This window comes from Bos javanicus, chromosome 5, assembly GCF_032452875.1.
Source record: "Bos javanicus breed banteng chromosome 5, ARS-OSU_banteng_1.0, whole genome shotgun sequence".
NCBI lineage: Eukaryota > Metazoa > Chordata > Mammalia > Artiodactyla > Bovidae > Bos > Bos javanicus.
In genome coordinates, this window is record NC_083872.1 from 36,112,481 (window position 1) to 36,140,386 (window position 27,906).

The 27,906-nt window shown below is 37.7% G+C and overlaps 1 protein-coding gene across 3 annotated transcripts in view; it reads left to right on the forward strand.

Moving 5' to 3' along the window:
* NELL2 (neural EGFL like 2) overlaps nt 1–27,906 on the forward strand; it is a 460,086-nt gene that overhangs the window by 242,969 nt on the left and 189,211 nt on the right. For all 3 annotated transcript variants that reach the window (XM_061416377.1, XM_061416378.1, XM_061416379.1), the window contains one exon: nt 8,136–8,264. In XM_061416377.1, coding sequence (XP_061272361.1) covers nt 8,136–8,264 — 129 coding nt within the window. The remainder of the gene's footprint in view (nt 1–8,135; nt 8,265–27,906) is intronic.

Here is a 27,906-nt window from a genome sequence, read left to right on the forward strand (position 1 = left end):
CATATGACCAATTACAATAGGATAGAGACTTCATCATACAATGAGGACTCTGATTTAGGTACACAGAAATAACGTGAAACTATGAGTTTTCATATCTCAGCCCTTCCCATTCTCTTCCTCCTCTCTTGGCCACCCCTTTCTCTGCCGGTAGACCATCAAATCCTATTCACCAGATACCCACTTTTTAATTTAGTATTGACTTTGTCAAGACTTCCAACCAGTCCATCCTAAAGGAGATCAGTCCTGGGTGTTATTTGGAAGGACTAATATTGAAGCTGAAACTCCAATCCTATGGCCACCTGATGCAAAGAGCTGACTCATTTGAAAAGACCCTGATGCTAGGAAAGATTGAGGGCAGGAGGAGAAGGGGACGACAGAGGATGAGATGGTTGGATGGCATCACCGACTCAATGGACATGGGTTTGGGTGGACTCCGGGAGTTGGTGATGGACAGGGAGGCCTGGCGTGCTGTGGTTCATGGGGTCACAAAGAGTCAGACATGACATCTGAACAATTAGAAGTAATGGAGGCATTGTGTGTATAAGGCTGAGTGAGCATAGACTGTTTTCTCCCAACTTCTGGACAGTTCATAATTTACCACATCATTCAATTACACCTTTGTGATTCTTCTTATCTATCACAAATAACATCATTTAGTTAATTTTTTATTATCTACTGTTAGTTAACACATTTTGTGAAAAGTTAGTTTCATTCCAGTGGTATCCATGAAATGATTGGATTATTGAATTCATGTATTTTTTGTACACATTAAAAAAATTCCATTGCTATCTTTGAAAGTTAAATTGAAAGTTGCTCAGTCGAGTCTGACTCTTTGTGACCCCATGGGCTATACAATCCACAAAATTCACCAGGCCAGAGTACTGGAGTGGATAGATTTTCCCTTCTCCAGGGGATCTTCCCAACTCAGGGATCAAACCCAGGTCTCCTGCATTGCAGGTGAAATGTTTACCAGCTGAGCCATCAGGAAAGCCCAAGAATACTGGATTGGGCAACCTGTCCCTTCTCCAGGGGATCTTCCCAACCCAGGTCTCCCACATTGCAGGTGAATTCTTTACCACCTGAGCTACTGCTGCTGCTGCTACTGCTAAGTCACTTCAGTCGTGTCCGACTCTGTGCAACCCCATAGATGGCAGCCCACCAGGCTCTGCCGTCCCTGGGATTCTCCAGGCAAGAACACTGGAGTGGGTTGCCGTTTGGGAAGCCCATTGCTATCTGTACTTTATTTTAAATGTTCATCCATGCACATGAACTACATTTTGGGAAAAGTCATGATTACCCATCATCTCATAGATGGTACCAATATGAGTTAGTATTGTTTCAGGTATAAGTGATAGAACAGCCAATCCAACTGACCTAAGTTAAAAACATGGAATGCGTGGACCTGGTGAGTGGATTGATTCAGATCTCAAACCTTGTCACTTTGCTTACATACATCTATTTGCCTCCTCTGAGATGCCCTTATTTTCAAACTCTATGTGTTCTTGGGTAGACCCTGATATTCTTATGCTCACATTATTTTGATACTTAAGTAGGTGGAAGACAAAGTTCAGTATCTTCTTGAGTTTAACAAAAGTCCCAGAATTGAGATTTAATTATCTGCATTAACCTGCACTGGATCATTTGCTCAGACCTGAAGAAATTATGTTCAGGCTAGTAGGATGTATTGTTTGGTGTGGCCTTGATCAGTAGGCAGTGGAGTCCATTTTCCTGTAAGCATCTAGGCTAATAGTAGAGGTAAAAAGTTCATTCCAGGTATGGCTAGGTTTTTTTTTTCCCCTACCGTAAGAAGAAATAGACACCTTTAGGCAAAACCAACAAATAATCACCTCAAAATTATTGTATTCTTTTTCTCTTGGATATTATGAAAAACCTTTATTTGTGTTGTTCTTATGTATAATCTTTTGTACCCTTCCTTACCTCAACAGTCATAGAAAATGCATATTAACATTTTATAGAAGGTTATAGAAAGTTCTAGTATACTTAATACAAGAACTTCATATAAATTTGGAAAGCTTAAAAGGAATAGAAAACTTGGTATCCGTGAGTTTAAAATTGAAAGGAGGAAATAAAAGAAAGACCTGATTGTATTAGATCATTGCTCTATCCGTCTATAACAAATATATGAATTTTCTCCTATGATAGCTATCTCAGCACATTTATTTGTGGTTTATTAGTAATACTCTAATTACTTTAATTATTAACCAATGTGAAACTATTATACTTTTGCATAGATGATCTCATGTGAAGCTTACATTTTTGTGAGGTAGATAGTATCCTAATTTACAGGTGAGAGAATCTGAAGGTTTAGAAAGGTTAATTCACTTACACAGCTAGTAATTTATGCAGCCAGTAATTGGCAGAGATCAGATGTAGATCTTTCAACTCTAAAATCCAAGCTCAGATGAGTAGGAATGCAGCTATGATGGGAGTAGAACTACTGTTTATTGCCAACCCATCGTCTGATTTTTTTTTTAAGTTCTTCCCTATAGATTGGAAACAAATCCCTTTAAGTGAGTCTGAATTTTCTACCCATCAGTAGTTAGCAGTTAGCCTTTTAACCTTGGCATTTTTGAATCTAAGCAGTAAAATAACCAATAGATTCAATCAACTTTTGTCTGTCGAGAGACTAAATCAAAATAGCTGACACTGTTTAGAGTAAGTTAAAATTTGACAAAATTTTCAATTTTCAAGTCTCTGGGTTAATTTATAAAAACTAATACAATTATGTAAAGTTTAAAAATAAAATAAAATTAGAAAAAAAAACCAAAAACTCATTTGACAAAAAGCAGTGTACTCCCTAAATGAACCTAAAATAGTAAAAAGTAGAATCACACTGTTATTTTATGTTTGTAAATTCTTGCAGCAATTAAGCACTGCGTGGAGTGTGCGCGTGATATTTGATGCTGAGATGAGGGAGTCTTACCATCAGTTAGGCCAAATCAGAAATGGATTGTAATAGAGAATGAGGATGACTTTTTAGCTGAAATTATCCCCTCAGGCATTGTAAAAAGACTCTGGAACACATTTTAAGAAAAATGGTCTCAATTTAGCTACTTAAAGAAGAAGGAAAGAAAAAACCCTAGGAGAAAACATTTTTAACTTTCCTCTTCTTTGAACCTTTTACTTCAAAATTTTCAGGCTGAATCATAAGAATTTAGATCGTGAAGAATTTTGTGAAGTAAAGTTGTCAAGTGATTTTAGTGCTGTTATTTACTATGTAGTTTTCCAATTTTCATTCACCTCAGTTCTATTTTATTTAATTCCTGTAGAAATCACTCAAGCCTCACCCTTCCTAAGGCTTATTAAATTGTACAAATTTTTTTTTTTACTATACATTTTAACACATCTCATGGGAGATATGTTTTAACTCTGTGATGATATTCAGCATAGTCATTATGGGCACAGACCAGTTGGAATGGACATCAGTCATTGTGCTGTGCCAGAGTATACCTTCTGGCTATGGTTCAGTCTTTCACTGAATCACATGTTCTATGGTAATTTGATAAATAAGATGAGCTGGTGTAGAACTTACATCTTTACAATTTACTCAAGTAAAAGTCTTTTCTTGCATGTAAGTAGATGAGTTTATTCTGAGCTACATGAAATGTATTTTTCTAAATGTCTTTTCTTTTATACATGCTGAAATAATAATTCATTAGACAGCGTAAAACTAGCTAGAAAATTTATTCATCAAGCAATTTTAAAATTGTTTGAATGATGCATAATCATATAATTTCCATTAAATATAGATTCCAGTGTTCAAGCTTTTCATTTCAGCATCTTAGATGATCTTTGAACAAGGGATTCACACAGGAAAAAGAAATTCAAGAAATTACACATGATTAGTGTCACTGTATTTGAAGTGTTCCATTTATATTTCCTCTCATAAAGACTCTGGAATCTTTATAATTCATAAACTTTTTTCTTTTGAGTAGACATACTTGTCTTGCAGATTTCCAGAGAAAATTAAATTAAATGGTGTATTGTTTTTTTTTAAAAAAAAAACATTTAGAGTTTTGGTATATTTTTTTCTTTAAGATGCCAGGTCATCTGTTTCATTTCTTAAATACACAATGTGAACATCTGGTCTGGTTTGGTCTGTGTTACTTGTAGTTATTGATAATGTTCAATCACTAATTCTCAGATTACTTTCCTTCCTCACTATGTTATCTTCAGTTCAGTTCAGTTCAGTTCATTTCAGTCGCTCAGTTGTGTCCGACTCTGCGACCCACGGACCACAGCATGCCAGGTCTCCCTGTCCCAACCATCTCATCCCCTGCTGTCCCCTTCTCCTCCTGCCTTCAATCTTTCCCAGCATCAGGGTCTTTTCTAAGGAGTCAGTCCTTTGCATCAGGTGCCCAAAGTATTGGAGTTGCAGCTTCAGCATCAGTCCAGCCAATGAATATTCAGAATATTTAGGATGGACTGGTTCAATCTCCTTGCTGCCCAAGGGACTCTCAAGAATCTCCTCCAACACCACAGTTCAAAAGCATCGATTCTTTGACACTCTGCTTTCATATAGTCCAACTCTCACATCCATACATGATTACTGGAAAAACCATAGCTTTGACTAGACAAAGCTTTGTTGGCAAAGTAATGTCTCTGCTTTTTAATATGCTGTCTAGGGTGGGTAAGACATGTATACCTGTGGCGGATTCATTTTGATATATGGCAAAACCAATACAATATTGTAAATTAAAAAAAAATATGCTGTCTAGGTTGGTCATAACTTTCCTTCGAAGGAGCAAGCGTCTTTTAATTTCATGGCTGCAGTCACCATCTGCAGTGATTTTGGAGCCCAGAAAAATAAAGTCAGCCACTATTTCCACTGTTTCCCCACCTATTTGTCATGAAGTGATGGAACTGGATGCCATGATCCACCTATTTGTCATGAAGTGATGGGACGGGATGCCATGATCTTAAATTATTGAATGTTGAGTTTTAAGCCAACTTTTTCACTCTCCTCTTTCACTTTTATCAAGAGGCTTTTGAGTTTTTCTTCACCTTCTGCCAAAAGGGTGGTGTCATCTGTGTATCTGAGGTCATTTTTATTTCTCCCAGCAATCTTGATTCCAGCTTGTGTTTCTTCCAGCCTGGCATTTCTCATGATGTACTCTGCATATAAGGTGAATAAGCAGGGTGACAATATACAACCTTGATGTACTCCTTTCCCGATTTGGAACCAGTCTGTTGTTGTATGTCCAGTTCTAACTGTTGCTTCTTGACCTGCATACAGATTTCTCAGGAGACAGGTCAGGTGGTCTGGTATTCCTTTCTGTTTCAGAATTTTCCACAGTTTCCTGTGATCCACACAGTCAAAGGCTTTGGCATAGTCAATAAAGCAGAAATAGATATTTTTCTGGAACTCTCTTGCTTTTTCAATGATCCACCAGATGTTGGCAATTTGATCTCTGATTCCTCTGCTTTTCTAAGTCCAGCTTGAACATCTGGAAGTTCACGGTTCATGTACTGTTGAAGCCTGGCTTGGAGAATTTTGAGCATTCCTTTACCAGTGTGTGAGATGAGTGCAATTGTGCAGTAGTTTATACATTCTTTGGCTTTGCCTTTCTTTCAGATTGGAATCAAGACTGACCTTTTCCAGTTCTGTGGCCACTGCTGAGTTTTCCAAATTTGCTGGCATATTGAGTGCAGCACTTTCACAGCATTGTCTTTTAAAATTTGAATTAGCTCAACTGGAATTCCATCACTTCCACTAGCTTTGTTTGCAGTGATGCTTCCTATGGCCCCCTTGACTTCACATTCCAGGATATCTGGCTGTAGCTGAGTGATCACACCATCGTGGTTATCTGTGTTGTGAAGATCTTTTTTGTATAGTTCTTCTGTGTATTCTTGCCACCTCTTCTTTATATCGTCTGCTTCTGTTAGGTCCATACCATTTCTTCCTTTATTATGCCCATCTTTGCATGGAATGTTCCATTGGTATCTCTAATTTTCTTGAAGAAATCTCTAGTCTTTCCCATTCTATTGCTTTCCTCCATTTCTTTACACTGATCACTGAGGAAGGCTTTCTTATATCTCCTTGCTATTCTTTGGAACTCTGCATTCAAATGAGTATATCTTTCCTTTTCTCCTTTGCCTTTCTTGTGTTTTCTTTTCTCAGCTGTTTGTAAGGCCTCCTCAGACAACTTTTTGCCTTTTTGCATTTCTTTTTCTTGGGTATGATCTTGATCACTGCCTCCTGTACAATGTCATGAACCTCCATCCATAATTCTTCAGGCACTCTATCAGATCTAATCCATTGAATCTATTTGTCACTTCCATTGTATAATCATAAGGGATTTGATTTAGGTCATACCTGAGTGGTCTAGTGGTTTTCCCTACTTTCTTCAATTTAAGTCTGAATTTGGCAATAAGGAGTTTGTGATCTGAGCCACAGTCAACTCCTGATCTTGTTTTTGCTGACTGTGTAGAGCTTCTCCATCTTTGGCTGCAAAGAATATAATCAATCTGATTTCAAAATGTGTTGACCATCTGGTGATGTCCATGTATAGAATCTTCTCTTGTGTTGTTGGAAGAGGGTGTTTGTTACAACCAGTGCGTTCTCTTGACAAAACTCTGTTAGCCTTTGACCTTCTTCATTTTATACTCCAAGGCCAAATTTGCCTGTTACTCCAGGTATCTCTTGACTTCCTACTTTTGCATTCCAGTCCCCCATAATGAAAAGGACATCTTTTCTGGGTGTTAGTTCTAGAAGGTCTTGTAGGTCTTCACAGAACCATTCAACTTCAGCTTCTTCAGCATTACTGGTTGGGACATAGACTTGGATTACTGTGATATTGAATGATTTGCCTTGGAAATGAACAGAGATCATTCTGTCATTTTTGAGATTGCATCCAGGTACTGCATTTTGGACTCTTTTGTTGTCTGTGATGGCTACTCCATTTCTTCTAAGGGATTCGTCCCCACAGTAGTAGATATAATGGTCATCTGAGTTAAATTCACCCATTCCAGTCCATTTTAGTTCACTGATTCCAAAATGTTGATGTTCACTCTTACCATTTCCTGTCTGACCACTTCCAGTTCCCCTTGACTCATGGACCTAACATTCCAGATTCCTATGCAATATTGCTCTTTACAACATCGGACTTTACTTTCATCACCTGTCACATCCACAACTGGGTGTTGTTTTTGCTTTGGCTCTATCTCTTCATTCTTTCTGGAGTTATTCTTCCACTAATCTCCAGTAGCATACTGGGCACCCAAGGAAGTTCATCTTTCAGTGTCCTCTCTTTTTGTCTTTTGATGCTGCTTATGGGGTTCTCAAGGCAAGAATACTGAAGTGGTTTGCTATTCCCTTCTCCAGTGGACCATGTTTTGTCAGAACTCTCCACCATGACCCTTCTGTCTTGGGTGGCCCTACAGGTCATGACTTATAGTTTTGTTGAGTTACACAAGGCTGTGGTTCATGTGATCAGTTTGATTAATTTTCTATGATTGTGGTTTTCATTCTGTATGCCCTCTGATGGATAAGGATAAGAGGGTTATGGAAGCTTCCTGATGGGAGAGACTAACTAGGTTTGGTTCTGATGGGCAGGGCCATGCTCAGTAAATCTTTAATTCAATTTTCTGTTGATGGGCGGGGCTTTGTTCCCTTGCTGTTGTATGACCTCAGACCAAATTATGGTGGAGGTAAAGCAGATAATGGCGACCTCCTTCAAAAGGTCCCATGCAGGCACTGCTGCACTTAGTGCCCCCAACCCTGCAGCAGGCCACTGCTGACCCATGCCTCCACCTGAGACTCCTGGACACTCACAAGTAAGTCTGGGTCAGTCTCCTGTGGGGTCACTGCTCCTTTCTCCTGGGTCCTGGGGTGCACAAGGTTCTGTTTGTGCCCTCCAACCGTCTGTTTCCCCAGTCCTGTGTAAGTTCTGGTGGGGTTAATGGTGACCTCCTTCAGTTAACTCTTAATGGAGTTAAATACACTAAAAAAACTTTTTATTACAATTAACATGTGGTTCTATAAACATTGAATGAAGATATCAACATAATTGTGTAAGAAAATATAGCTTCTAAATAAAAGAAAGATATTAAGAGACAAATGCTTTTGCTTTGTTATGAGTTCATTTACCATAATAATTTCTTTTTTCCTGTAGGTTATGACTTTTGCTCTGAAAGGCATAACTGCATGGAGAATTCTGTCTGCAGAAATCTGAATGACAGAGCTGTTTGTAGCTGTCGAGACGGTTTTAGGGCTCTTCGAGAAGACAATGCCTACTGTGAAGGTAAGCCTTGTAATGAAGTGTAGCTTGGCTGTATAAATTTCCTAGAATTACTGCATGCAAAATTTATTAATTTCCCAGGTTGTCAAATTGATAGGCCCATTAAAAGCAGCGAATTTAATTTGAAACATATTAATCAGCTAAAAATAATTATCTTTCAAATTAAAGTTTTTCATCTTTCTGCTATGTCAGTCTAATAAGTTAATATGGCTAGGTTTCTTGAATTAGGACAATACTTCCACTGTGAAATTGCCTTCTTTTTTTATAATTAGATATTCAGATAGTTCACATATTGACATGATTACTGTAGCTTGCGGTTAGGATTGTAGTCAGATTTTTGCAGGCAATATTGTATAACAAAGACAGTCAATTAACGGGAAGATGAAGTGCCCACACCATTTTTGTTTTGCTGCTGTCAGTAATCTCAGTGGTTGTATTCATGCTCTGTGGTATTTAGTAAATAGCTCCAATGGAGTAAGCAGTTTCCTAGTTATTTGAAATCCTAATGAATATCTCAGGTAGTTTGTTCCCTCATTGAAAGAGTCCAGATACAGTGAGAAGGCCTGGGCATCCACAAATGCTGCAGCTTTGATTGTTCGTGAAGACCCTAGAATTACAAGAGGTGTAGAAGGAGATCAGTCTTGGGTGTTCATTGGAAGAACTGATGTTGAAGCTGAAACTCCAATACTTTGGCCACCTGATGTGAAGAGCTGACTCCTTGGAAAAGACCCTGATGCTGGGAAAGATTGAGGGCAGGAGGAGAAGGGGACGACAGAGGATGAGATGGTTGGATGGCATCACTGACTCAATGGACATGGGTTTGGATGGACTCCAGGAGTTGGTGATGGACAGGGAGGCCTGGCATGCTGCCATTCATGGGGTCGCAAAGAGTTGGACACAACTGAGCGACTGAACTGAGTAATATGTAACTTCCCCAAGGCACATATTTGAATCATTTCATTAATTGTGTGACTAGCTAGTGGGTCTTGCAGGTAAGAACAGTGGTGTGGTGGTATTTGGACACTTGGAAGCTTCTGGTCTTACCCTTTCCAAATGTTTTGAATCAGTGCCATCAGTCCCTAGAGATCATATTTAGTTATATAATGATTTATTGGCCCTTGTTCAGTCAGTAAGTTGTGTCTGACTTTTTGTGACTGCAGCTTGCTAGGCTTCCTTGTCCTTAACTGTCTCCTTGAGTTTGCTTAAACTCACATCCATTGAGTTGGTGATGTCATCCAACTGTCTTATCCTTTGTCATTGCCTTCTCCTGCCATCAATCTTTACCAGCATCAGGGTCTTTTCCAATGAGTTCAATTTCTGTTGTTTCTCTTAGTTTTCAATAGATTTTCTCTGCCTTAAAAATTGGTATTCACTTTTTAAATTGACCATTCCCGCTAGCATATTCTTTTAAATGCTTCTCATTCAGACCTAGAGAGACCATTCCATTTTTGCCAAAGCACAAAGACGTATGTAGTTTCCCTTCCTCATTCATATGCAGATTCATGTAAAATTCCTGATTTTGAAAGTTTTTATATTAAAAATGAATTTAAACATACTTAGTAATGTTTTTATGAATATTTGAGATCTCTGATATGTAATGCATTCCACTGACATTGTTAATATGTGTAATATGAAATCACATGATATAAACTTATATGGTACCTCTTTTTCCTTAATCTTAATTTATGTTTTGAGCTGCTATTTTGTTGTTGTTAAGTGTATTTACTCTTCTAATAAATATTTAGTGAGCACCTACTGTGTACCAAGCAGTTTTCTAGTCTCTGGGTGCCTAGAAAACAGTGAATAAGACTGATAAGGTAAACGATGAATATGACTGCTAAGTTTTCTGTGCTCAGGAGCTTATATTTGAGGGAGAAGACAGAGAATAAGTTATAAGAATAACTTAGAAGTAGAGAAGGCAATTTAAGATAGTAATAAGCAATAGGAAGAAGGTTAAACAGGATGATGTGATAGAAATTGATTGGGGATTAATTTAGATGAGATGGTCAAGGAAAGTCTCTGGGTCTGGATTGGCAGGGGATTGTCAGTTGACTTGAGATTTGATGATAAGGAAATAACACAGAAAGAGCTGAAACAGGGCATTCCAACTAGAAGGAACAGTAAGTAGACAGACCATAAGTGGTAATAGCTTAGATGTTCTAGAAACAGAAAGCAGGATAATGTGATGAAACAGATGAGTCAATTAAGATGCAATTGGAGAATTAAGTAGGGGCCAGGTAATGTAGGGATGCTTGTAAGTACTTTAGATTCATCTAGGAGAGAAGTGATATGCACAGACTTGTATCAAAAAAGATAGCTCTGACTGCAATGTGTTAGATGAACTGTGGGGTTCAGTTCAGTTCAGTCGCTCAGTCGTTTTCGACTCTTTGCAACCCCATGAATCGCAGCACGCCAGGCCTCCCTGTCCGTCATCAACTCCTGGAGTTCACTCAGACTCACGTCCATCGAGTCAGTGATGCCATCCAGACATCTCATCCTCTGTTGTCCCCTTCTCCTCCTGCCCCCAATCCCTCCTAGCATCTTTTCCAGTGAGTCAACTCTTTGCATGAGGTGGCCAAAGTACTGGAGTTTCAGAACTGTGGGGTTAGATGTAGTTAAAAGAACAGAGATGTAAACAAGAAGACCAGTTGGAAGGCTCTGTAGAAGTCTAAGCTAAGTTGCCTAAATTAAGCACAGTGGTTAAGATTCCACGCTTCTACTGCAGGAGGCACAAGTTTAATCCCTAGTTGAGGAACTAATGTATCACATGCTGTGAGGTGTAGACAAAAAATTTTTAGGCTTCCCTAGTGGCTCAGTTGGTAAAGAATCCGCCTGCAATGTGGGAGACCTGGGTTCAATCCCTGGGATGGGAAGATCATCTGGAGGAGGGCATGGCAACCCACTCCATATTCTTTCCTGGAGAATCCTCATGGACAGAGGAGCCTGGTGGGCTACAGTCCATGGGACCACAAAGAGTCAGACATGATTGAGCGACTTAGCACAAGAGAGATAAAAAGGAGTATATTCCTATATGTTTTAGAAGTAGAGCCAACAATACTTGGCAGATAGTTTGCTATGGAGGAGAAGAGTGATGATTGGGAGTCAAGGATTTTGAGCAACAAATAGATGATGTTGCCATTTACTGAGACAGGAAAGAACTCAAGGGAAGAAGCCAGAAATTTTTATTAAATTATTTATCATTACAAGCTATTAAAAATTTAATTGTAAACACTAGATATCTGTATTTATCTACATGTTTATCTGTAGCACAAAACAGCAGCTCTTTTCCATCTGAATGGATCATACTGAAAAATGGTTTGTAAACTTCCTCATGTTATTCATTTTTCACTTAAAGAATGAAAATGAAAATTAATCTTCACAAGTGAAGAAAATGATGGAAAAACTTGTTAGTTTATTATAGGGATCTTGAATTTTTTATACATGAATATTTCTAGTATAGCTTTTGTTATTCATGCTAACAGGTTCCTTAGTATTCTGATCAAATTTGATTTTCTTTGCACTTTGTTGTTGCTAAGAATTTTTTTTATTGAAATATAATTTACTTACATTTTCTGTTAGTTTCAGATGTACAATATAGTAATATGATGTTTTGATACATGATAAAATGATCACCATCATAAATCTAGTTCCCATCTGTCACAATACAAAGTTATTATAATATTATTGACTATGTTACCTAGGCTGTACATTATATCCCAAGGCTTATTTATTTTATAACTGGAGGCTTATACTTCTAAATATCCCTCATCTATTTCACTCATCCACCAACATGCTTCCCTTCTGACACCTACTCATTCTCTGTATATGTGAGTCTGTTTCTGTTTGGCTATATTTGTTCATTTGTTTTCATTTTTTAGATTTGCTATATAAGTTAAATCATATAGTATTTCTGTTTCTTTGTCTGATTTATTTCAATTAGCATAATACCCTTTTGGCCCATTCTTGTTCTCAGAAATGGAAAATCCCATTCTTTTTTATGGCAGAGTGATACTCCATTGTGTATATATACACATATCACAGTATTTTATATATATATATATACACACACACCACATTTTCTATATCCTTTCATCTATTGATGGCACTTAGAATGCTTCTGTATCTCAGCTATTTTGAATAATGCTACAATGAGCATAGGAGTACATGTATCTTTTATAATTAGTGTTTTTGTTTTCTTTGAAGAAATACCCAAAAGTGGAATCACTGGCTTCTATGGTAGTTCTGTTTTTAATTTTTTGAGGAATCTCCATACTCTCATCCATATTAACTGTACCAATTTTATTTCCACCAATAGTGCACACACTATTCCCTTTTATCCACACCCTCACCAACACTATATTTTGTCTTCTTGATGATAGCCATTTTAACGGGAAAAACGTGATTTGACTTGATATCTGCTTTGACTTGCATTTCTCTGATGACTAGTGACATTGAACATCTTTTCATGTGTATCTTGGTCATCTGTATGTCTTCTTTAGAAAAACATCTATTCTAATCTTTTGCCCATTTTTAATAAGGTTATTAAGTTTCTTGATGTTATGAGTTTTTGTATGTTTTGGATATTAGCCCCTCATTAGACATGTTATTTGCAATTATCTTTTCCCATTAAGTAGGCTCTTTGTTTTGTTGATGGTTTCCTTTGCTCTGCAAAATCTTTTTAGCTTGATTCACTCCCATTTCTATTTTTTTTTTTATTTCCCATTCTCATTTCTGTTTTTGCTTTTCTTTCTCTTACATAAGGAGATAGGTACAAAAAATTTTGAAGACTAATATCGCAGAGTGTACTGTCTATATTTTCTTCTGGGAGTTTTATAGTTTCAGGTATTTCATTTAAATCTTCAATCCATTTTGAGTTTATTTGTTATATGGTGTGAGAAAGTACAATAAGTTCCCTACATATGGACAAGTTGCATTTCAAGAACACGTTTATAAGTTGAATTTGTTCATAATTTCAACATAGTTAGCCTAGGTACCCAACTAACACAATTGGCTGTATAGTACTGTACTGTAATAGTTTTATACTTCTCACACAAATAATACATAAAAAACAAACACAAAAAATAAAGAAAACACTTTTGATCTTACAGTGCAGTACCTTGAAAAGTACAGCAGTAGGGTACAACAGCTGGCATGGAGGGGCTAACATCGAATGAACAGGGAAGAAGAGTTACTGACTGGAAGAGGGAGAGGAGGTAAGAGATGGTAGAGCTGAAGGATCATTGGCAATACAAAATAGAGGGCAAGCTGCAATTTCACTCATGCCTGACATTGTTGGCACAGGTTCTGGTTCCTTGCTGGATTCAGTTCTATCTGTCCTCTTGAATAAATGATCCAGTGATGTCTACGTAGTAGCTCTTTTTTTCTGGTCATAAGTACCATTGGATTGCATCATGAATGGTTGCTCCAGCCTTCATGTACTTTTCTACATCCGGCCCTGTGCCTCAAAAACTAACAGTGTCTCCTCGAATAAAGAAAATCTCCTTGCCATTTCCTGCATTATGCGTCTCTTTGTTTCTTCAGTTGCTTCTTCTTCCTCTTGTCACACCACTCTCTCAATTATTTTCACTTCTGTTTCCATTGTTATCACTGGGTGCTTCTTAGCAGTACCAGCTACATCACTGCTGTTTTATGCTTGCTTCTGGACATACTGGGATTGAAATAAAAATATTGTACTACTGTATTCTATGCAGTACTGCTAGTAAAGTACACAAAAGCACAACCAGCTGTAGAGGATGCATGCATGTGACAATGTACACCAAACACATGAACTAACGACATGAAGATTGCAACTTGAAGGTTCATATGTAGGGGATTTACTATTGTCTGGTTTGATTCTTCAGCATGTAGCTGTCCAGTTTTCCCAGCAACATGTGTTGAAGAGGCTATCTTTCCTTTTTCTATATTCTTGCCTCCTTATTCACAGATAAATCGACCATATAAGTATGGTTTTATTTCTGGGCTTTCTCTTTTGTTCCATTGATCTAGTGTCTGTTTTGTGCTTTGTTTCTTCTTTCTCTAGGTCCTTTAGGTATAAGGTTAGGATGTTTATTTGAGATTTTTCTTATTTCCTGGGGTAAGCTTGTATTGCTATAAACTTCTCTCTTAGAGCTGCTTTTGCTGGGTCCATAGATTTTGAACTGTTGTATTTCTACTTTTATTTGTCTCTAGGCATTTTTTTCCCCTTGTTTTAACTTTTTTTTCCCCGCCTTCATGAGCTTGTATATTTTCCAGTTTTTTTCTTGTTGATTTCTAATCTCAGACCCTTTGGTTGGAAAAGTTGCTTGATATGCTTTTAGTCTTCTTAAATTTAATCTGAGGTTTGTTTAGTGGCCTACTATGTGGACATTAAGTGATTTCCTCTTGTTTATTGTTATAGTCTTTGTTTTAAAGTCTATTTTGCCTTATCAAATACTGCTACCCCAGCTTTGTGTTTTTGTTTGCATGGAATACTTTTCTATCCCTTCACTTTCAGTCTGTGTGTGACTTTTAAATCTGAAGTGAGTCTTATAGGAATTCATATATATGAGTCTTACTTTTTAATACATTCAGCCACTCTATGACTTTTGATTGGAGCACTTAGGCCATTTGCATTTAATGTTATTTGTAATAAGTATATACTTATTGACATTTAAAAAATTGTTTTCCAGCTATTTTTGTTGGTCTTTTTTGTTCTTCTACTTTTGCCCTCTTTCCTTGTGATTTGATGACTATCTTTAGTGTTATCTTTGGATTCTTTCTTTTTGAATGTGTCTATCTACTATAGACTTTTGATTTATGGTTTTCATGAGATTTAAATATAACAGTGTATATGTATGTATATATATTATTTTAAGTTGATCTCTTAAGCATGAACACATTTTAAGAACCCTTCATTTTTACTCTTTGCACCCTGTTTAATGTTTTTTGACATTACATTTTTCATCTTTTCGTTTTGTCTATCCCTTAAATACTTTAGTGGCTATAGATCATTTTACATTTTTGTCTTTTAACCTCTATATTAAATTTATCAGTGGTGATATACTGCCTTTATTGTATATTTGCCTTTACTAAAGAAACTTTCTAAAAATAATTAATGTATTTCTAGTTGTGTAATCTTTTCTGCTTAGGGTAGTCTCTAACATTTCTTGTAAAACCAATTTAGTGGTGTTGAAGCATTTTAGCTTTTGCTTGATAGCCTTGCTAAATAGAGTGTTCTTGGTTGTAGGTACCTTCTCTTCATCAGTTTAAATATATTGTGCCATTCCCTTGTGGCCTGCAAAATTTCTGCTGGAAAGTCAGCACATGCTCTTATGGAAGTTCCTTTATTTGTAACTAGTAGCTTATTGCTGTTAAGTTTCTCTTTTATCTGTAACTTTTGCCATTGTATTTATAAAGTGTCTTTTTGTGGACCTCTTTGAGTTTATCTTGTTTGGGACTCCACAACCCCTAAAATGCAAATGTTAGTACACTTGATGTTGTCCTAGAATTCTCTTAAACTCTCCTCAGTTTTTAAAAAAATTATTTCTCTTCAGTTTGTGTAATTTCCTCTACTCTGTCTTCCAGTTCACTGATCTATTCCTCTGCATCATCTAATATACTGCATATCCCTAGATTCTAATGTATTTTTAATTTCAGTTATTGTACTCTTCAGCTTTGTTTAGTTCTTCTTCATATTCCCTAGCTCTTTGCTAACCTTTTAACTGTGTTCATCCATTCTTCTCCTGAGTTCATTGATCATCTTTATAATCATTACCTTGAACTCTTTCTGGGTAGACAGTTATCTCCACTTCATATAGTTCTTCTGGGGTTTTGTCTTGTTCCTTTGGAATATGTTCATCTGTTTCCTCATTTTGCCTAATTCTGTGTTTATTTCTAAGTATTAGGTAGGTCAGTTGTGTTCTAGGAGTGTGCCCTGCTGTGTGGATTGCCTTGGGCGTTTTGTTGTGACAAAGCAACAACTGTTGGTACACTCTTAGGCAAAGCTAGCACCCTGCCCAGTCGCTGCTAGTTCCTGCCCTGTGCCAAGGCTGCTTGCCAGTTCCTGCCCTATGCCAAGGCTGCTTGCCACTGTTGGACAAGGGTGAGTTCTGGCATGGCTGGAATACAGGAGCTGGGGGTCTTCAGACTGGTTCCTCCTGCTGGCTGTGGGCTTCCTCCCATTATCGCTGCCTGTGGGGCCAAGGGTATCCCATTAAGGATATTTTAACTCACTAGAAGTAGCTTTTAAAATTTTTTATGCAACTATGCATGTTGTCTATCAGCTGGTCTTATAGAATCCTTGTTCTCTAAGAAATTAGACTTGCCATTATGTACACAAATAAACGTGGTAAGTTTTTAAAATAAATTTTATTTGCTTAATCTGAGTGACTGAACTGTGGTACTGTTTTAATAATACAACTAATTGAGATTATTTATTCTTACTATATTTTTCTTGATCAGGGTTAAAAATCACTGTTAAAATTTATTCATTTATTCATTTGACAAATATTTATTGAATACTTATTTTGTCCCAGTCTAGTCTAGAGGTGAAGCAGTAAATAAGGAGCACTTAACTGATATTCTCTCTGGCAAGGAAGATCATTGCACCAAACAGCATTTAATTATATATGTGGCAAGTGGCCTGAAAGAAAAATAGGTTAACAGGGTTTCTGATCTGGGTGGGTGGTCATGTTTGAATAAAAGTTTTTCTCTGATGTGTGAAGATTAAGTAAAAATCAGTTATGGACATAAGTAAGTGGGAAAGAGGGGGAATCACAATGGCTAAAGGCCTTAAGATAAAAAGTTTTTATTTGTAATAAATGAAGGAAGGCAGAGAACAGGAAGAGGCCTGATGAGGTTAATGATGGGAAGCAGACCCTTGAAGGCCACAGTAGACTACAGGTTTTGTGCTAAGAACAAGGGAGAGTCAAGGAAAAGTTTTAAGCAGAGGAATGCCCTGGTCACAGTGGTGTTTTAGATAATTACTTCTGCTTCAGGCTGACTGAGGGTAAGACTGGATGTGGGCAACCAGTGGACGGAAGATAGCAGTGGCTTGCAGTAAAAATAGAGATGGAGATGTGGGTGTATTTGAGTGTTTGTGAGATAAAGCCAGTCCTGTTAATTAATTGGTGATAGTAGATAATAAGTAGAGAGGTTTCAAGGTTGCTACTCAATTTTCTGGCCTGAAAATAGGTAAGTGTTTGGTAGAAAAATCTTCATGTCAGGTTAGTGTGCCTGAGGGACAGGAGAGTACCAGTTGAATTATGCTTCAGTGTGAAGTTCAGAGAAGGTTAAATTATACATAGCATTTGGGATTTTGGGGCATATAAATGGTAGAAATTACCTAGAGAATTTTGAAAAACCCTAGTATTTGAGCATTTTATAAAGAAGATTTGGTGATGGAGACAGAAAATTTTCATGGCTGAAAATGAGGGAGAGAAGAAGAGGTGGTGTCACAGAAACCAAGGAAAAGAGAGTATTTCAATAAAGTAGAATGTTCTGAGAGATTGAGAAGGATGAAGACTGAACGCCGTCCTTTGTGGTCAACTTTAAGGATGCTCCTGAGGACATCAGCCATGGAGATTTTGGTGCAATGGTGATGAAAGAAGCCAGTTTAGAGTATATTCAATATTGCACAATGGGAAAAAATGATATGATGAAGGAAGAGAACATATTCCAGATGTTTGCTTATGAAAGAAAGAAGAAAGAGAGAGCAATAGTTTAAGGGGCAGTGGAGCTAAGGAAGGGTGTTTCTTTCCCACCCTGTTTTTTCCTTTTCTGTACTGTCTACACCAACCCCCAGTGTTTCAGCCATGCAGATGATGTGCTTCCCAGTCATGTTTGATTCTTTGTGGACTATAGCCCACCAGGCTCCTCTGTCCATGGGGATTTTCCAATCAAGAATATTGGAGTGGATTGCCACACCCTCCTTCAGGGGATCTTCCCAATTCAGGGATTGAATCCAGGTCTCCCATATTGCAGGTGGATTCTTTACCATCTGAGCCACCAGGGAAGCCCAAGAATACTGGATTGGGTAGCCTATCTCTTTTCCAGGGTTACTTCCTGACCCAGGAATTGAACTGGGGTTTCCTGCATTGCAGACAGATCCTTTGCCACCTGAGCTAACAGGGAAGCTTCCTGTTTTTGAAAGAGTTTTGCAATTCCTTAGATACTTACAAACATGGCTTGAATTAAGATTTTATGACTAGATGGCTTGTCCATCTTTTGTATATTAAAGATCTAAAATATCTGAGAGCATATTGCCCTGTTTTATGTTTCTTATGAACCATATGTTTATCATATTTCTCTTTTAAAAATTATTTATCCATCTTCATCCATTCAGTGTCCTTCATTCCTTGTAGAGTGTTACCAACTATTTTTTAGTACTTTCCTCTTCATTTTGTCTCTTGTCAATACATATAACCTATAGATTTGCCGAAATTATGTTGGACATTGTGTTTTTCAGAATGATTCTTTGCTACCTGTTTTCACTTTAAACTGAAAATTGTGAGAACTTTTGATGTTTTGACTATACTTTCTCTTGACATTATATTATCAACTACTACTTTAGGATCATCTTTTTTTTTTAATTTACAATATTATATTGGTTTTGCCATATATCAAAATGAATCCACCACAGGTATACATGTGTTACCCATCCTGAACCCTCCTCCTTCCTCCCTCCCCATACCATCCCTCTGGGTCATCCCAGTGCACCAGCCCCAAGCATCCAGTATCATGCATCGAACCTGGACTGGTGACTCGTTTCATATATGATATTATACATGTTTCAATGCCATTCTTCCAAATCATCCCACCCTCTCCTTCTCCCACAGAGTCCATAAGACTGTTCTATACATCAGTGTCTCTTTTGCTGTCTCGTATACACGGTTATTGTTACCTCTTTCTAAATTCCATATATATGCGTTAGTATACTGTATTGGTGTTTTTCTTTCTGGCTTACTTCACTCTGTATAATAGGCTCTGGTTTCATCCACCTCATTAGAACTGATTCAAATGTATTCTTTTTAATGGCTGAGTAATATTCCATTGTGTATATGTACCACAGCTTTCTTATCCATTCATCTGCTGATGGACATCTAGGTTGCTTCCATGTCCTGGCTATTATAAACAGTGCTGCAATGAACATTGGGGTACACGTGTCTCTTTCAATTCTGGTTTCCTCAGTGTGTATGCCCAGCAGTGGGATTGCTGGATCATAAAGCAGTTCTATTTTCAGTTTTTTAAGGAATCTCCACACTGTTCTCCATAGTGGCTGTACTAGTTTGCATTCCCACCAACACTGTAAGAGGGTTCCCTTTTCTTCACACCCTCTCCAGCATTTATTGCTTGTAGACTTTTGGATCACAGCCATTCTGACTGGCGTGAAATGGTACCTCATAGTGGTTTTGATTTGCATTTCTCTGATAATGAGTGATGCTGAGCATCTTTTCATGTGTTTGTTAGCCTTCTGTATGTCTTCTTTGGAGAAATGTCTATTTAGTTCTTTGGCCCATTTTTTGATTGGGTCATTTATTTTTCTGGAATTGAGCTGTAGGAACTGCTTGTATATTTTTGAGATTAGTTATTTGTCAGTTGTTTCATTTGCTATTATTTTCTCCCATTCTGAAGGCTGTCTTTTCACCTTGCTTATAGTTTCTTTTGTTGTGCAGAAGCTCTTAAGTTTAATTAGGTCCCATTTGTTTATTTTTGCTTTTATTTCCAATATTCTGGGAGGTGGGTCATAGAGGATCCTGCTGTGATGTATGTCGGAGAGTGTTTTGCCTATGGTCTCCTCTAGGAGTTTTATAGTTTCTGGTCCTACGTTTAGATCTTTAATCCATTTTGAGTTTATTTTTGTGTATGGTGTTAGAAAGTGTTCTAGTTTCATTCTTTTACAAGTGGTTGACCAGTTTTCCCAGCACCACTTGTTAAAGAGATTATCTTTAATCCATTGTATATTCTTGCCTCCTTTGTCAAAGGTAAGGTGTCCATATGTGCGTGGATTTATCTCTGGGCTTTCTGTTTTGTTCCATTGATCTATATTTCTGTCTTTGTGCCAGTACCATACTGTCTTGATGACTGTGGCTTTGTAGTAGAGCCTGAAGCCAGGTAGGTTGATTCCTCTAGTTCCATTCTTCTTTCTCAAGATCGCTTTGGCTATTCGAGGTTTTTTGTATTTCCATACAAATTGTGAAATTATTTGTTCTAGCTCTGTGAAGAATACCATTGGTAGCTTGATAGGGATTGCATTGAATCTATAAATTGCTTTGGGTAGTATACTCATTTTCACTATAATGACTCTTCCAATCCATGAACATGGTATAAGAAATGATCCCTGAAAGTATAGTCTTTAGGATCATCTTGACATTCAATTTTAGATATTGTTTTCAGAAGTCATTTATTTGGTAAGTTTCTCTCTTCAGTGCATAATTAGTGCCAGCTTTGTCAGCCCAATAGTGCATTATGATGAAGAAGCTTATTTTTGCTTCCCATACCCCTTAAATTTGCTGGTATTGTTTCTATCCAAGCTTTTGGCATTATGCTTGGAACAGGAAAATGCTTCCGCATAGATGAGTCATGTATATAGCTGCATATCACATATATTTACCAAAATTGGCAATTGATGCCATATTAATGAAAGGAAGCTTGTGATTTATTTCTTCAATTTGATGAAAATATAGAAAATCTGAACCCCCTAAAAGAATAACCCCTTGCTAATGGACCAATTTTTCTCATATTCATCTTATCTTTTTCATTCTGACTGCTGATGCCAGATATAATTTTCTTTTTTTAATTCATGTCACCTTCTCTTTAGTCATTCTGTCTCTAGTGTCTCTCTCTCCTACCCAAGCAGGACCATTAAGGCTTACAAAATTCATTTCTTCTACTTGAGAGGCCATGGTGCCTTCCTGTTGCTCAACACATCAAGCCCTAACTCCTTTACCAAGATATCCAAGCTTTCTGTTGCCTGGTCCTACATAGCTCTTTATCCATTAATCCATAGCAAGTCATGTCTACTATTTTCATCTTTTTCTTTGCTCATGATGTTTTATCTGTGTTATGGGTTGACTTGTGCCTCTCAAAAATTCCTGTGTTGAAGTCCTAACCTGTAGTACCTCAGAATGGGAACTTATTTGGACATAGGGCTGTTGCAAATGTGACTAGATGTTTAGTTTAGATGAAGTCATACTGGAAAGTTGTAGAACCCTACTCCAATTTGAACTGTTGTCCTTATAAAGTGAAGAAATTTTGGCATGGACACACGGGAAGACTGTCGTATAAACATAGAGGCAGACATTGGTTGATGCACCTACAAGCCAAGGAGCACCAAAAATTTCCAGAAAAGTACCAGAAGCCAGGTGAGGAGCATGAAGCAAATTGTCCTTCTCAGCCCTAAGAAAGAACCAAACCTCTGACACCTTGATTTTGGAATGTTGGGCTATAAAATTATGAGACAATAAATCTCTGCCACTTAAGCTACCTGTTTGTGATGCCTTATTATACTAGCCCTAGAAAACTAATACAATGTGACAGACACACCTGTTTCTTTTTGGTCTCATTTAATTGTTCTAGAGTGCCTAATTTTTATTTTTTCTTTGGATGAATTATGTGAATGTGGACTTAATTTCTCACTCTATTTTTTATTTTATCTGACTGAAGAATTAATACTTTGTTCTTAACTGATTTATATCCAGTTATCCAGTTGTAATATACTTTAGTGTATGCCATGTTAATTGTCAAGGGATTCATACATCATTCATTCATACATGTGCGTTTGTATATATTTCTACCATCTATAAGTGTTTTGTGATCACAGACTGTTTATTTTTATTTAATTCTCTAAAACTTCTAAATAGAGCTGGCAATTTAGAGTTTAAGAAATATTTGTTTATTGGTGGTTTGAAATACCTAGATATGCTGAACAGACGGGCACCTTTAAAAGGCAGCATACATGCAAAGTCCCTTCAGTAGTGTCCGACTCTTTGAGATCCTATAAACTGTAGCCTGCCAGGCTCTTCTGTCCATGGGATTGTTCAGACAAGAATTCTGGAATGGGTTACCACGTTCTCCAGGGGATCTTCCTGATTCAGGGATCAAACCTGCATCTCTTATGGTCTCCTGCATTGGCAGGTGGTTCTTTACCACTAGCGCCACCTGGGAAGCCCCACCTTTAGGCTACCTTATCACTAAAGAATTATGCAAGAAAAGTATTGAACTGATTAACAATATAAGAAAGTCTAATTGTCTTGTAGGCTTTTTATAGCTAGAATTGATTCAGTTGTTTTAAATTGTTATATATTTTCCTTTAAGAATTATTTTGAGTAGTGCAAAGAAAGGAATGGCATGCGTACTTGAAGGACCACAAATCCCAGAAAATTTCCCATATCTACCGTTGCTTTTACTGAATACTCTGTGTTCACCTATGATTTGAATACTAGCTATAATTTTCAAACCAGTGGACTTGAACATCAAATGTTTGGCATGCAGAAGTTGTTTAAATAAATGCCACTTGACATAAATGAACATGAAGATTAAAATCTTAATAAACATTTGGTTAGCATTTGCAATGTGCCAATCATGCCACACCTCAAACATAAACTATTATAATTAGATATCCAGTTCAAATACCTGTTTGTTTTTTTTGAATCTGTCACATCAAAAGAAACACTGTCTCCTCTCACCCTATTTCCATCTTTTTAATTCATTCTAACTTTTCTACTTTCTTTTTATTTATGCATTTCAGTGAACTGTAGCCCATGTACAAAGTAATGTGAGCATAAATCTTAAATGAAAACATGCAATTTCTCTATCTTTTCTCTGTTGTCTTCTTTTTTCTTCTTATATTATTTGTCAGTAGGGAAAATATAAAAAACAAAAAGAACAACTAATAACCATATTGTTGTTAAGAAATTTTAGAAAGCTTTACATATACAACAGTTTATTTCATCTAGCAGTCCTATGATTATTATAATCTCTTGTTTTGTGATTAAGAAAACTGAAGATCTTGGAAATAAAATGATTTTCCCCTAAATCAGTTATTTAGATAGCAAACAGTAAGCCTAGGGTACAAATTCATGTCACCTATCTTCAAATTTGGTGCTTTTAAACTTTTACTACTTTTGAATTACTTATTAGATACATAATCTAATTGTTATTTTTATGGGTAAGAATACCATAAAGATATTTTCTGCAGAAAGGATTTTTTTTTTTTTTTAAAGCAGTTAACTGGTTTTAAAAATTTAAAGTTTCTGAACAGGAAAAAAATCTTAGTCCATCTGAAAAGCAGCTTGTTGGCATTAGAGAAACTAATAATCCACACCAGAAGACAACAGGAGAACTGTTTTATTCCTTCCTGCCTTACCACTCCCTCCCTCTCTTACTCTGTCTTTCCTACTCCCTCCCTCCCTCTCCTCCTTCCTTCTTTTCTTCCTTCCTTTTTTCTTTATATTAACCCCTTTTAACATTTGTTGTAAAGCTGGTTGGTGGTATTGAATTCTCTTAGCTTTTGCTTGTCTGAAAAGCTTTTTATTTCTCCATCAATTTTCAGTCAGATCCTTGCCAGGTACAGTAATCTTGGTTGTAGATTTTTTCCCTTTCAGTACTTTAAATATATCCTGAATTTCCTCCTAGAGAGTTTCTGCTGCAAGATCAGCTGTTAAGCATATGGGGTTCCCCTTGTATGTTACTTGTTGCTTTTCCCTTGCTGCTTTTAATATTCTTTCTTTGTATTTAGTCTTTGTTAGTTTGATTAGTTTGTGTCTTGGCTTGTTTCTCCTTGGGTTTATCCTATATGGGACTTTGTGCCTCTTGGATTTGATTGACTATTTCCTTTTCCATGTTGGGGAATTTTTCAAGTATAATCTTTTCAAAAATTTTCTCATACTCTTTCTTTTCCTTTTCATCTTCTGGAGTTCTTATAATTTAAATGTTGGTGTGTTTGATATTGTCCTAGAAGTCTCTGAGACAATCCTCAGGTTTTTTTTTATTCTTTTTACTTTATTCTGCTCTTCAGAAGTTATTTCCATCATTTTATCTTCCAGCTCACTGATTCGTTCTTCTGCTTCAGATATTCTGCTATTGATTCCTTCCAGAGTATTTTTAATTTCAGTAATTGTATTGTGTGTCTCTCTTTATGTTTATTCGTTAATTCTTATAATTCTCTGTTAATTGATTCTTACATTTTCTCCATTTGTTTTCAAGGTTTTTGATTACCTTTACTATCATCATTCTGAATTTTTTTTCAGGTAGTTTGCCTATTTCTTCATTTACTTGGACTTCTGTTTCTAGTTTGTTCCTCCATTTGTGTAGTATTTCTCTGCCTTTTCATTATTATTATTATTTTTTAACTTACTGTGCTTGAGGTCTCCTTTTCCCAGTCTTCAAGGTTGAATTCTTTCTTCCTTTTGGTTTCTCCCTTCCTAAGGCTGGTCCAGTGGTTTGTGTAAGTTTCATATGGGGTGAGGTTTGTGCTGAGTTTTTGTTTGTTTGTTTGTTTGTTTTTCCTCTGATGGGCACGGCTGAGTGAGGTGTTAATCCTGTCTGCTGATGATTGGGTTTGTTTTTTTGTTTTGTTTGTTGTTTCAATGAGGTGTCCTGCACAGGTTGTGTGATGCTGCGTCTTATATTCAAGTGATTTCCTTTGTATGAGTTCTCTCTATTTGATACTCCCTAGCATTAGTTCTCTGGTAGTCAAGGGTCTTGGAGTCAGTGCTGCCACTTCAAAGGCTCAGGGCTTGATCTCTGGTCAGTAAAGAAGATTCCACAAGTGGTTTGTTATGGCATTAAGTGAGATTAAAACAAATACCCCAAAGTGAGACTCTAAAGAGGAACCCCAGGCAAGTGGCAATTAGAAAATCAGCCAAATAATAATGGAATATACACATATACATATTCACCCATAAACAAAGTCAAAACTGTCCACCAAAAATAAAGTACAGTACATTGACCCAGCAAACAAAGGAAATCAAAAATTATATTTACCAGTTAAGAACAAAACTAACTAAAGCACAAACTAGAAAACAAAACTGAAGCAAGGTGCCAAGTGGTGATTAAAGCAGTGAAAACAAAGCTTAAGAAATTTTTTGAGAGGGAAAGAAAGAAAGAAAAGAAAGAAAGGATATGCAAAGTTAAATAGAGGTAGATGAAGAAGATTTATATACATTAAAGATTAACTGCAAGGGGGAAAGAACAGTAGGAAATGCAAACAAATGAATAGATGTAGAAAAATAATAATGTTTAAAAAATTAAAATTAAGAAAAGAGAGAGAAAAAAAAAAAAAGCTCAAAAGCTTATCTTTCCCTTGCTAGGAGTCCATCTCACCTCCCTAGGATGCCCTCCAACACTGTGCTGGTTTCTGGACCTGCTGTGGGGGTAGCTCAGATTTTAGTCTGGTCCTACTCCTGTGTGTACTTGCCTCCAATGTTCACAGCTGTCAGAACTAGTGTGTTTTCTTTTGTGGGAGCTCTCAGTGTCCTTTTATATATTCCGTAGACACAAAGTCTGCCCAGTGGATCGTGCGGATTTAATCTGCAGCTTGTACAGCTGGTGGAAAGGTTTTGGGTCTTCTTCCTTAGTCACACTGCCCCTGGGTTTCAACTGTGGCTTTATTTCCACCTCTGCATGTGGGTCCTCCACTGGGGTTTGCTCCTGAGGCTGGCCTGGAGGACTTGGGTTTGCCCCTGTGAAGGCCAGGTGTGGAGGTGGTGCAGCTGCTTGGGTTGCAGGGGTTCTGGCAGCACCAGGTACTCAGGGAAGTTGGCGGCTAGAGCAGCAGGAAATATAGTGCTCTAGAAAAGTATGTCAACCAGTATTGGCCAATATGCTCCAGTATTCTTGCCTGGAGAAACCTGGCTGGCTACAGTCTACAGGGTTGCAAAGAATGGGACATGACTGGAGCGACCCTGTGTGCACAGAAACAAGACTTTTATTTTTGCCTGTGGCAGCTCTGCCCCAGTGAGAGCTGAATGTGAAGGTGGTACAGCTGCTTGGCTTGCGGGGACCCTGGCGGCACCAAGTATGCCAGGACACAGACTGCCTCCACTGCAGGAGTTATGCCCTATCAGTCTTTTTTCTAGCCCCTTGTAGCTGGAGATGAGAAGGCTTCTTTGGCCAGTCTTTCTCTGTAGCTCCGCCCATTCAGGCAGTTAGAGGACTCCCTTGCCTGGGGTCCTCCTCTGTTGTTTGGTGTGTCAGGCACGTAGAGGGGCCCCAGTGGATGGTGTCCCACTCTGTAGTTCAGTGCATCAGGTGTTTGATGGGCCAGTCTCTCTATTGTTCAGCTGCCGATGCTGGCATGTGGGGAGAGGGAGGCTATGGTGATGGCTCCTCGCCTTCCGTGTGACTCAGCAGTAATGCCTTGCTTCCATGGCTACTCAGCTTTCCTCCACAGGCATTTCCCATCACAGTCTCCTCCCTCACATCCCCTTGATCTGTCTCTCCTCAGTCAATAGCAACCCTCGCCCTGGGATTGCTCCGCAATCCCTAAACTCCAGCTCCCAGCTTCTGTGCTTCCAGCGGACCTGCGTCCCTGTCCAGAGTATGTATGGCTGTGGCAAGGACTGTCTGATTCTCATTCCATTTAGACTGCCACAGATCAGCTGTTTCACTATGACTCAGACTGTTGCCCTGATGTGGGGATAGTACCCCGGCTTCAGTTCCCCCATCCGCTGAGGGCAGGTCCAGTCCTACTAACACACCTGTTTTTCCCCTAGTTTCTTCATCCTACCAAGTTTTGCATGGTTCTATATATTCTTTTCTGCTAGTCAGATACTCCTGTCTGCTTTAAACTGGTGTTCTGCATGTACTTCTGTGTCTGAAGGTGTGTTCCTGTTGTATCCATGGAGAGAGATGTACTCCACGTCCACCTACTACATCATCTTGTTTTCTTCTCTGGCAGTTGTTTTTTAAGACTTTATTATTCAACATGCTGGTCCAAGGGCCAACAATATAGACTATCACATGGGAGCTGATTAAAAATGCAGAATCTCATACTGCATCTCAGACCTACTGAATCAGATCTGCATGTTAACAAGTCTCCAGTTGATTCCTGTTCATATGAAAATTTGAAAAGCCCTGGTTTAAGGCATAAAGTTCATATGATAAATTTTAATAATTTGGTAACTATCCAGTGTTCTTTAGGCATATGTTCAACTGGAGGAAAATTTTAGTGTTCACAGACTCAGTTTATTTTCATCAGTATGCAATTTTATTTCAATTTAGTTTCTTAGAGTGCTTAGAGTTTAGAGATTCAAGCTGTATCAAATTCACCCAAAGAGCTTGTTTAAAATACAGATTCCTTGTTGCAGCCCTTATCTTGGGTTGAAATTCAAAAATATTCATTTTTACAGGCTTCCCAGGTGATTCTCATTTACATTCAAATTTGAAAAAGATTATTCTTACACTAGTTCTTTATGTATTGACATCTTTCTAATGATGGCTTTTTCAAAACATGTTATTATTTTTTTTTAATTTTATTTTATTTTTAAACTTTATAATATTGTATTGGTTTTGCCAAATATCGAAATGAATCCGCCACAGGTATATGTGTGTTCCCCATCCTGAAGCCTCCTCCTTCCTCCCTCCCCATACCATCCCTCTGGGTCGTCCCAGTGCACCAGCCCCAAGCATCCAGTATCGTGCATTGAACCTGGACTGGCGACTCGTT